Consider the following 12,791-nt stretch of genomic DNA (forward strand, 5'->3'; position numbering starts at 1 on the left):
TAACTGGGAAAAATGTTAGGTTAAACTGCAGTAAAATTTTCAGCAAAACTGAACACTAATTTCTGACATGAGACCTTTTCGTCTTACAGACATACATGTGCTGTATTGCATTGAAATGATACAAAATTCTATTCCTCTAGAGAGCATCAAAACTGCTTTCTTTTATTTCTAAAAAGTTTGTCCCTTTTGGAATAAACATAAAACAGTGCAAAGAAGCCTATTGCTGATATTGAAACTGAACCCCAGGGAAATGGCGGATCCTTGAAACAGCGTAGTGATGCCTCCAATTCCTGGGAAGCATGGTAAACAAGAGAATGAATGGCATATAAATCATGGTCTGAAGACCTCAAGTAATATAAAGCCATCTCAAAATCAAAATGAGACATTGCAGAAACTGCTTTGTCCAGCTTGTACTTAAACAGATTCCATCTCTGTATGAACTCAGCATGCTGATTCTGTTTAAGGAGATTCCTGTCACCACCATGTCCTACTATAGACTCAAGAACATCAATAGCGCTAGTTATACTGTAATTCATTGACGTCAATATAACATTTCTCCGAGCGGCATCCCTCTGCACAAAAGACAGTGACGAAGTCTCCGAGAAAGGCCCAAATGGAGTCTGCCCAACACTCCAAGTATAATCAACCAAAGTATTGTTATGCCTTGAACTCCATAACAAATGGGTTGGTGACACTCCCCACATACTTTGTAGAATTGAACCAACAAGTGATCGCTCAAGCTCTCTAGTATGTGTAAACACGTGACGTCCATTGCAACTGTAATCACTAACAGTCTGAGTAGTCTTTGTCCTCACTGCAATAACCATATCCCTGAATGCAACCGATTGATGATACCGATCAAGCAACAATAGGGTATTATAATCCAAATCAAACACATAAACAGGAAGCACTCTACCAAAATCCTCTTCAGGGATCCCAGCCATTCTCCTGAACTCCTCAGCAGAATCAGATAATATTTGATGCAACCTTTTCGAGTCCAAATACTCACTCACAATCAAAGTGTAGTTATCAAACAAAAACCTTGAAGTATATGAATTAATAGACCGCGAAATTGCATAAGAGCAAATAGAACACTCAGAATACTTAATTCCGTAGCTCCTAAACATCAAAGATTGATCACCTAACAACAGCCCACCATCATCAACATCATCCCTAAAAGTCTGTTCAATAGCTTTCCAATCCAATCCGCTAAGATCCTTCCCACTATCAGACCCATATACATGTACAAACTCAACTATCAGAGAATTCTCAAAATGCACGGGAATTCTTAAAGAGGGCACAAGTAATACCTGATAAGCACTCCAAATCAAAGAAGACAAATCTGCAAGCATTGCCTTTTGAGACTTGGGCCGGCCATGCATAGCTGTTAAAGGATGAAACTCTCCTCTAGGCAAAACCCCATCTCCAGACAAAGCAGGGCCATAATCGACAGGACCTGCAGAAAGATCAATCCAAAGATATCTTTCTTTACCAGTCCAAATAGTTCCTAAGCATTTTGTAAAACCAGGAGAAGAATCTCCTGGTGTATAAGTATATGCATAGTTTTTTGATTGAGATCCTAAAGAAAGCAAGTAAATATAAATCCCTTGAATAGGTTTTTCTTTATCAAACTCTGGTTTAATTATACGATCAATTGTATCATAAGGAATAGAAAGAAGAGGCGAACGAAGCGAAGATGGAGAAGAAGAAATCGCCTCTTTAAGGGCATCAAAGAGACGTGACGCAAAGGCTGGACCAGAGTGGGAAATATCGAGATGAGGAGAATGTTTAATGGCGAGATTGTGAGAGTGGTGTTCCGGTGGAGGATCGGTGGTGATAACATGGAAGTGATCGGAGGTGTGAGTGGTGGAAAGGAAAGAATTGAGGAGGGAGGAAGAGTCAGGAGGGAAAGAAGAGCCGACAAGACGAATATGAAGGGAAAGAGGAAGAGAAAGAGAAAGAAGAGAAGAGATTAGAGAAGGTATGTGAGGGTGAGGAGAGGCAAGGGAAAGAGACTTTTTGAGAGAAGAAGAAAGGGAATGGAAAGAATCATTAGTGGATTTTGGGTCAAGACGAGATTGTTGAGAAAGGAAGGTGTCTATACCCGGAATTGGAACTGAGGTGGCGGTGGCGAGGAGGAGGAGGAGGAGAAGGAGGAGGAAGGTGGTGATGGTCGTGGGCATTTTGGAGAAATTAGGGTTATACGTGGTCGGATTTGATAGAATAGAGAAGTGAGAGCAAGTGGAGTGGTGAGTAGCGGCCACGGCGGCGGCGGTACCAGCAACGGTGGCGCGAGGGCTAATTGCTTGGATTTAACAGTGAAGAGAATGTGAATATTTGGCTTGAGTTGATCTCCAAGTCAACAAACAGTATCAAATCGGCAAATCCAACTCTTCAAAAAGAAAAATGGCCATAGGAATTTAATAAATATTTTCGGTTGTGAAGTTTAAACTGGTTTCTTTTCGCCTCAATTTCGTTAGAAATTATTATAATTCTAGCAATAATATTTATTAAACATGGAATATATAATTAATAAAATAAAAATTTAAGCAACCTAATTTTATTTTTAAAAATATTGTCTAAAAATCTATAAGTTTTAATTTTAAAACCAAATCATAAAATATAAAATTTTACATATTAACATCCTATGTATTCTATGATTCAAATTATTCGTTTGTGTGGAATTTCGTATTTGGAATGAAAAAAATATATATAAATTTTAATTATAGAAATTTAATTCTATGAATTTTTTATTTATTTAAATTATTTATTTTATCAAAATTGACCAAAATTATTTAAGAATTTTATTGTTTTTTATAAAAATATTTTTTTATTATTATATTTTTATTCTAATATTTTTCATCTTTTTATATTAATATTTTTTAGCACTTTTTTTACTATTGAGGAGAGATATTCAAGTGTTTTTTTTTTTTTTTTTGAGTGGAGAGAAAAATATTCAAGTTAAATATATATTATCATTAAATTTAATGAAGTAATTTTATTAATATTATTTTTATTTTATATTCAATAAAATTATAAAAAAATTATATAGCATAACATAAATAGAATTGGTATTTATTACTTATTTTTGTAAAAAAATTATCAAAAAAAAAACAAAAACAAATGAATTTTCAATTATGAATTTATTTCATATATTGAATTACATGTTTTAAATTAATTAACGAAGATACAATGTCTTCTCTCTATCCTTGATCTTAGTTTTGTTTTACTGCCCTTACGTCCTACATTATATTCTCCTTTTCGCTTCACTTCTTTTTACTTTAATCTTTTATTCACTTTAATAAATTCAAATCTATTTTTTTTTACAATAGATTTGTCCTTTTTTATTATTGTTATTTTGTTTCCATATTTGGAGTTTTTTTCTTCCTTTTTTACGAGTAGTCTCTTCATTGTGAGGGTTTATTACTAATTAAAATAATATGATATTTAATTTTATTTGATTGGAGACTTTAGATCTTGATTTACAGGTACAGATTTTCGATAAATGGAGTCTAATAGTGTGACCTGTTCCTCTATTGATACTATTGAGGCATAGTGGCGTAAATTCATTTGTGTTCCTCATATGTTGTAAATTCTTAGAACAATAATCCAGGTATAGAAGATCTAGAAGAGTTATTATTTTATCATCCAAATCATTTAACGGACTAGGTGCTGCTATGAAAATTTATATCTTTTGTTAAGGACAAATCCAAGCTGATGAAGATCAAATATTATATTTTATAATTTTAATTTTATTGTTCAAAAGATATGAATTCTTTTGATCTATTAAAATATCAGCGAACTCTGTTAACTACTAATAGTAGAGTTTTATATCTGATCTATATGAGTATTTGTAATTCTTAATATTATTATTAATGAATTATATATTTTTTTAAAAAAAATAATTATACCAAATATAAAAATTTATTCACAGATAAATTTCATATTGTGAATTCATTTATACGAAACGGGGTGTTCGAAAAATTAAAAATTATCTAAAAATGAGTTAAATATTTACTTTAGATTTATTAGTTTTATTAAAAATAAAAAATTATGCTAAAAAATAAAAAAAAAAGTTAAGAAATTAAGCCTTTTGAAAAAATAGTCTACTCCCAGTTAAGAATTAACCAAATGCCATACCTGTTTTTCCTTGGCAAGACGAAAATAAGAGGGAAGAAGATTTATGGAAAATAGAAAAAGAAAACGGGATTCTATTGTTTGGGAAGGAGGGAAAGTTAAAGGAAGGAAAATTTTCCTTTATTCGAACCTTATTTAAACATTTCCAATTTGCCACTTGGACTTGGAGAAAAAAGAAATATAGAGGAAAAATAAAGGAAACCTCGTTTTTGCTTTCCTTCCATAACCAAACAAAATGAGGAAAAATAGAACGAAAAACAACTCCACATTTTCCCTTGATATCTTCCTTCTCCTTCATTTTCTTCCAAAAGATGAGTTAGTGGGGGAGTGGAGATCTCAATCTCCAATCTGCACTTTCTGTGTTTTTTTTTTTTTTCCAGAAAACTTTTCAATAGAATTAAATTTTCAAAATTAATATTTTGTATATAAAAACAAAAAATTCTAAAATCTATTGCTATTAATATGAAAAGGTATACGGTTTTATCAAAATTTGCAATTTAAAATGCATGATAGCTCATTAATTTGCAATTTAAAGTGCACGGTAGTTCATTCATAAAGTTTAAAATGTTACAAGATTAAAATTGCAAAATTTAAGAATGAAATTTATGAGTTTCTATCCTTATCATATAGCCTGCTTAAAATTCCCATATGCCAGAAGAATAATTTATTACCTGTCTAATAAGAAGAGCACACTGGCAGTGGCTTTTTTGTTTCAGAGAAAAGATCATGTGATCATTTTCATATAAATATACACCTTCATTGTACATTGTTCAGTACCTCATATCTATTTAATAAATACAACATCTTTCCTTCCTATTTTTAACTCACCAACCCAAACCCTGTTCATCTTCATCAGACAAACTCAAATACACTAGTGTTCAAAAAGCAACAAGATACCTAAATTGTTACAGGACTGCAAGGGAACATGAATACAAATTAAATTTAAAGTCAAATTAAATTGATGAGTTTATTCAGCCATTCGAGCTATCCGCTATCACTATAAGGTTGTGGATCCCAAAACTTGGAAGTGTGCTCATCTTCATGTCTCAGAACAGGACAAGATGCATTAAAGAAATCCCTGAAGCGAACAATTCCGTTCTCTTCACCAGAAGTAGTAGTAACAATCTGAGTGCCATTCACAGCCATGGCTGAACACCCAGAGCTAGCAACTGCTTCCTCAGGAGGGCAGCAAATCAACGAATTTGTTTGTATGCCAGTGTCAGCTTCCCAAACATTGACGTATGGATCCGCTGGTCCACTTGTAACTATTTTATATGGATCCATATGCAAATGCGTCAATGGACCTGTATGTCCATCCAACTCGGCTATTGGTTCCGGTTTTAGTGTCTCCTGGTTTCTCCTAATATCCCAAAGCATAGCTCTGTCAAATATAAAACATTTTCCACAATTAATTAAATATTTACAGCAAAATATATAAGGAGAGTAACCAAAACAAATCAAATCAATCCATTGTAGATTTGATTGTTTCATGTCTTTTTATTTAAAATTTCCTCTTAGAAAAACAAAATGACTTCAGATTTCTGCAGATTATCTTACTTGCCATTTCCACCGGTGCAGATTAAGGATTTTGAAGGCATAATTGCGAATGAATACAATTTAGGTTGGTAGATAGCTGCAGTGATAACTTTTTGCATTGTCCTCAAATCAACTGTTACAACAGAGGACCCAGCAGCAACATAAAGCAGTGATTCATGGCATTTCATATCCACAGGTGTACCAAACAGAGAAGTCATTCCCACACAGCATGAAGATCGAACAGCAGATGATGTAGCCGTATCCCAAACTCTAACCTGTTAAAGCATTGAAATAATCGAAGATAGAAAAATCAAAGATGGAATACAATATAGCAATTTAGAACAAACATGGATACATTTTCATTAAGATCTTAGCTGAACAATTCTAGCAAGTTTTATGCTAGTCAACATTTACATTCGCAGGTCAACTACAAAACAACAATTTACATCTAAAAGATAAAATAATTGTTAGGCACAGGCAATTTTGATTTAGGTAAATTAATTAAAAAATTTTGATCGACACCTTCAGTTGCAATGTATTTTTCAACCCCCTACAATAATTAACAAATTTGACATTAAAGACTGCATGAGATCGCCACAGCATCTATTAACCAATGATTTTAAAATCACTGGTAGAAACTAAAAAGGTGTGCAAATCAAATTTCACAAGTTGAGGGGAGTATCAACATCAGAAAAAAAAAAAAAAAAAAAAAAAAATTGACAACTGACAAAACTTATAATTGAGGAGATGCCCACAAAATGTACATAAACAATTCACACCCTATCCCTCTGTTATCATAAAACTCATCAAATGGCAGCAAAAGCTTAATTATTTATATGAACAAGTTTGATGATCCAATAATATGTTGCATACTGATGTAGCATTCTTTTATATAACAAAATCCCGTTTAAAAAGGATCATAAAACTAGTGACTTGCCAGTTCAATTACAAAAAGACCAAATGAAACACATACCAATAACTGCTATAGTCATAGACATATAGATGCCCCAAGAATACTGTGTTTATATTTCACTAACAGTTGCCAAGTTGGTTGAAATACATGAACAATTATAGAACAAAGAGAACCAGATTGGCATGTCGTTATTTCTATCCATCAAAATAACATTACTTTTAATCAGAATGACTTTATAGCTTTTATCCTTTCCCCTCTTTTGGTCCATGTCTATTAAAATAAAAGTCCCTAATGAGACCAAGTCCCCGTACCACTTTAAAGTTTAATTTTCTAAAGAGGTCAGTGCATCAGCACCTAGAGACAATTCTGGAGACACACACCCCTGTATCGCTAGTGTACCTTTTTACACCAAAAAAATAAATCCATTTTTAAAGCCAAATGCCGGTATCAACATTTCAAAGTCTCATAAAAATTACAAAAATGTTAAAGCTACTGTGTTGACTGTAACTACACTAGGATAATTGTGGATGTGCAAATTAAATTAATCAAGGGAACGAATTTCTTATTCCGTCCTCAAGCCCAGCTCGTGAGAGAAGTCTCTTATTCGAGAAGGTCAGATCTTGGTGCAGATTACTTCTATGGGTAATTCTATGGGAAAGTCTTACCGCCTATGAAAAAAGGATTTATTTTGCTCACAAATATGATTCTATGATAAAATTGTTGCAGTTTTCAAACTCCAGTAGAAAGAATGCAAGCATATGTCCTATATATGTTGACATGAGGAACAATATGATATGATTATGGTCATGCATGAAATATCACATTTATCAGAACAGAAGTTATTCAATGACATGTTTTATTACGGCAACAAATAAGAAGTCATTAGACCCCTCGAAGATAAAATGTGATAATAACTAAGGAATGTTGTATAATCAAAGTTGTCCTAAAAATCATAATATAGGTACCTTGGAATCCTTTGACATGGTTACCAAAAGGGAAGTTTTGTGCCTGAGGGAAGAAAGGATGAGACTTTAATTAGGGTGGTCAGAAGAAATATAAACCTCAATGAGCGAGTACTCCTTATAACTAGATAAAACCTAGGAACCACTTGAAGCACTTGCAAATTCAGTGGTATATGATACATTTAGAACCCATAGAACAAGTTACTCATAAGATATTCTGTTCATCGGTTCAGTACATCAAATTAGCGATCAATTCCAAAATCACTTCCATGAACCAAAACAGAAGCTTGAAAAGAGAAAATGGAGTCTCTTAAGCCATGTTAGCTTATTAGACTCATACACATATTGCCGAAAATGGATTGATAAAACATTAAATAATATAATCTACCAACTCCTCACTTCCTGTTACAGAATCAGGTATGTGCTACAGTTACAAATATCTAACTAATCCACATATAATATTAAAATGAGTTTAGTAATCTAATAACAAGTGAAAGAAATTAAAACCTTTAACCATTCTAATCAATTTTCACAAAACCTAGCATTCTGTCGAGTCTCTTTACACAAACCATGTTCCATAACACAAAGAATCAGATTAAATTCAGCCGTGGAACCTGTCCTTATGTCAAGAGAAGGCCTTAGCCCTGCACTAGAGTTTGGCTTTTCATTTTGTATCATAAGGAAACAACAGTGTGATTTGGTATTGATAAAAGCAAAATCTGGAATTATAAATACGACAATCTCTGGAATTTGTGAACTCTTGAAGCACAAGAATACCACTTTAAACATATTCATGCAAAATGTTAAAAGCTAAGAATATGCATATCCAATTTTCCTTGGAGGTGGAAATTAGCTGCTATATAAAGCAATCAGCACATACCCTGCAACTGACATCAATCTAATAGGTTTCTCATGCCCATAAAATGTAGCTTTCAAAGCATGTTGGCCCCGCTTTCCTCTAGAGCTAAGGGACCAAAGGCGAACTGTACCATCCTCTCCACCACTTGCCAGTACCTTATTCGAACTGCTATCACCTAACAATTTATCTGACAAGGTTGAAACAGGACCATTATGTCCTCTAAAACAGCGTTGGCAAGAGCCCTACAACAAAAGAATGACATTAGTAAGTCCCAAGAGTTTCAAAACCAGTAATAAACAGGAATTACAATAATATTCTCTCAACCAGAAAGGTAAAGAACAATCTATAACCAAATAATGAAGAGATGCTACTGGTAATGTAGGTTCCCTAAATAACTTCCATTAAGATAGCAGATATTAGGCCAGAATGAAAATAAAGCGAAAAAGAAAAATGCAAGCTTAACAGAAACATTTTGATAATATGGTAGCAAATAGTAATTCATGCAAATACCTTCCACCATAGACGAATGGAGCGATCACAACTGGAGGTTACCAAAACATTTTCTTCTCCTTGTGACTCACTTCGATAAAGAGAGGTTTCATCAATGAGAAACAATCTGCAGGTGTCATTTCTTATATGTTAAGCAACAATATTTTAGCTATATATATATATATATTGCATTGCAAAGATGCAATCATGCATAATACATGCATCCATTTACATCTGAAAATGGATTTTCTGCAAAGATCTATACATGCCATTAAAATAAATGCCATTTTTGTGTTACCAAGTAAAAGTAACAATAGAATACATAAAATGGAATCCTGCAAAGCCAAATACATAATCGGAGTCAGCAGATAAACTCTGATAGTTATTATACATTTGTGGCAGATAAAATCCATGTTCAAGTCATGCTCGACAAAAACGTGACTTTCTATGAGTGCAGCTTAATAGTACTTTCTACAGATTCCTATTGGCATGTAAATGCCATATTCTGTAGACGAAAAATAGGAACAACTGAATTATACACTTGACGAGATTCCACACTGCACCTCCTTTAGTCTTCCACTCATACACACCACCAAAAATAACTATTCTTTTACATTTAGAAACAAAATCTGAGTTGCATAATACCACAGCAACAGATCCAAAGAAAAATGCATAAGCAACTACAATCTAAGGAACCATAAACATGAACATAAAGTTACCAATTGAAATGCAGTAATGGAACAAGAAAATCCATCAGAATTTCTGACCTCATACATGTAATTCTTGCATTATGATCACTTAATGTGGTCATAGAGTCTTTTCCATTTAAAAAGCTATCAATCTTCACCGTCTGTATAGACGAACCCTAACCAGTAAAATCAAATAAAATAAATAACATTAATTTTTTTTAAAAAAAAAAATTGCAATAATATCCAACAATTCTATATTTACAATTGAAATTATGAAATGAACAAACCAGAGTAAAATGATAAAAATAAATAAAACAGCAACCTGAGAAAAGATTATAGTATCATTTTTATCCAATATGATATGGTCAAAAGGTTTTGAATCCGTATAGATATCAGCAGAGAGAGGATCAACAAATTTGAATCGATGCATCGCAACATGCCTAGCCAAATATGCTTCCCTCGCTCCTGATTTGTGGGACAATATAGGAGCTGCTTCTTGTGGCCACCGCTCCCTGTACAAAAAGATTATGAATATGAAATTCTTTGTTTCTTCACAAAATTGAACTAAAAGAAGCATTGAAAGAGAGAGAGAAAGAAAAAGAGTACTTGAAGCAGTGTTGCCAGATGGAATCAGAATAAGCGACGCGCTTGAGGAACTTGCAGGACATGGCCAAGTTGGAGAGGTCCTGCAGGCTTAAGTAAGTGGCGCAGTGAGCAAGTGAGTCCTCGTTTAATTCTGTAATCTTTGTTGCTGGTGGTGGTGTTTGTTGTGGCGGTGGTGAGCTCAAATCGGTCTTCGGTTCCGATGGTGATGGCTCCGTCATATTGGTAGATTTTTGTATCACCGAGAGTAAAGGTTGAAAGAGACATATAAAAGTGAATATATTACATCGGAAACGAAAGATACGGTGGCAGCACCATCGCACTTTTTGCAGTTTTTTAAAAGGCTGTGTTGTCCCCTTATTCTCTAGGCCAACTCACGGCGGATTCATTTCATGGTTTCTGTTTTAATAGGTGTGCATTAGTAGTGTTTAGAATTAGCAGTAGCTTTTGTAAAACGTGAAGGCTAAACCTGAAAGTCATTAATTATATATCATAAAGCTATGCTACATGAAACTATAAAAAATAGCTTTTAATTAATTAATTATATATCATACACTTTAATTTAGTAAATAAATAATTATAAATTTAATTTATTTTTTATAAAATTAAATTATTATTTTAAAATTCTATAATTCTATGCGGCAAACAATAATGCGACTAATCAATCACTTTAAAATATAAAAAGTTATTATTTTGGCAAATAATATACTACTTATTAAGAGATATAATTATTACTGAAATATGAAAATATACGATAGTAATACATCCCTTGCAAACTTAATGAGATTACTATAAGGCAAATTTATGAATTAGACATTTTTTTAGTTCATAATATTTATATGATAATAAATATCATATAAATTAAGGTTAAAAAATATTATTTCATATTTATTTATTAAATATTTGTTCAGAAAACAATAAAAGATAATATCTTTAATAATACTAATCGATGCACATTCTTAAAGTTAAAGTTTATTGTTCTATCGACAAAGATTATAAATTCAAGTGAAAAAATTTATTATTTATAATCAAGAATTGTAAAACCCATATACAAATATATTGAAAAAAGGATTTTGCTACTTTGGACATATAAAATTTTGCTATTTAATTAATACATATAAAGAATTGTAAAAACAATATATAGACATATTAAAAATCAAATAACCAATGGCAAGATAATAAATCTTTTTTTTTTTTGAGAATTCAAGATAATAAATCTTAAACGTATTCTTGATAGCAAAATCTAAAATTATTGATAGAAAAAATAAATAAATTCTTGATAGTCAAAAGCAAATAAAACTAAACATATATATATAATGATATGATATGATAAAATTTTTCACAATAGTTCTAATTTCTAATAAAAATAAGACAAAAAATTCTCAATTAGTATTCCAATATATAGTTGTTTTAATATATTTATAATATTAAAAATAATATAATTTATATTGTATAGACAAATAAAATAATATATTATCAACTTATCCTTAATAAAATATATTTATATTAAGTAAATATTAATTATTTATTAGTATGTAAATCCATAAATATTTACTAATCAAATATAGTATATAGTATATAGTACAAATAAATATATATATTATCAACTTAATATTAAAATATAATTATTATAAATAAATATTAATATTAGTATATAAATCCATAAATATTAATTATATTAATCAACCGTGAGATTTATTTTTGGTTTAGAAAATTAATAGATTAGTCAAAGAATTTAGATTTAAATAGAAAAACTAATATAACCAACCATTTAGCATACTAGTCAAAGAATTTAGATGTAGTTGAATAGAAAACTATTATAACCAATTAAAATTAAAATATATTTATTTTTTCAACCAATAAAATTAAAATCCTTCAAAGTACTTTTGTTATTCTATAAACTTAATATGTACATTTTTAGCAATCACAATCTTCGCCTCCGTATCCTCATTCTTTTTTATATTTTTTATACTAGTTTTTTTTTTTTTCCAACATGCGCTGCACGTTATTTGTACTCATTAACTTTTACTCATTGTAAGTAAATATAACTTAAAATATATATAATTTTTTATTAATTTTTCTAATAAATTAAAATGTTACAAACAATTTTTATTACTAAAACATCCAATAACATTGACAAAGTAGAAGAAAATATTTAATGAAATAATAAAGTAAAAAAAATAACAAAATTTCTTAAAGTGAAGATTACTTTGACTTAATTTGTTACATTTAAAATTTATATTATAGATATTATATAATAGATAAATAGTTATTATAATAATTAATATATTAGTCATTATTTTTTAGCATAGTTTATAATTTTAATATTTTTTTTATTTTTTACTAAAGTATGTAAAAGTATAATTAATTTTATGGGTTTTTTTTTAATTCTTTCAATATGGTATATGTTTTGCTAATGTAACTTGTTATATTATAATTTTTTTTATATATTTTAGTGAATTTATTTTTTATTTTATATCGAATAATAAATCTTATAATATATTTTTTTAACCAATATAATAAATTACATTTCTTCTTTGTAAAATAACTATAACCAATCAAATTAAAGATTTAATAAAAGTAATAATAAAAATATATTATAT

General features: G+C 30.6%; 2 protein-coding genes across 2 annotated transcripts; both read right to left on the minus strand.

Moving 5' to 3' along the window:
- On the minus strand, positions 1 to 2,419 carry LOC105642693 (uncharacterized). Its single transcript, XM_012227604.4, has one exon. The coding sequence runs from the start codon at positions 2,181 to 2,183 to the stop codon at positions 147 to 149; it is 2,037 nt and encodes a 678-aa protein (XP_012082994.1). The 5' UTR covers positions 2,184 to 2,419; the 3' UTR covers positions 1 to 146.
- A 2,453-nt stretch (positions 2,420 to 4,872) lies between these two features.
- On the minus strand, positions 4,873 to 10,631 carry LOC105642701 (protein SPA1-RELATED 3). The gene is made up of 8 exons (XM_012227618.4): positions 10,192 to 10,631; positions 9,908 to 10,097; positions 9,664 to 9,761; positions 8,918 to 9,023; positions 8,429 to 8,649; positions 7,552 to 7,594; positions 5,695 to 5,948; positions 4,873 to 5,518 (listed from the first exon to the last, which is right to left on the minus strand). The coding sequence occupies exons 1-8, from the start codon at positions 10,407 to 10,409 to the stop codon at positions 5,122 to 5,124; spliced, it is 1,527 nt and encodes a 508-aa protein (XP_012083008.1). The 5' UTR covers positions 10,410 to 10,631; the 3' UTR covers positions 4,873 to 5,121.
- Positions 10,632 to 12,791: the final 2,160 nt, after the last annotated feature.

The sequence above is a fragment of the Jatropha curcas genome, chromosome 11 (genome assembly GCF_041381405.1).
Source record: "Jatropha curcas cultivar XTBG-Jc1 chromosome 11, XTBG_Jcur_1.0, whole genome shotgun sequence".
NCBI lineage: Eukaryota > Viridiplantae > Streptophyta > Magnoliopsida > Malpighiales > Euphorbiaceae > Jatropha > Jatropha curcas.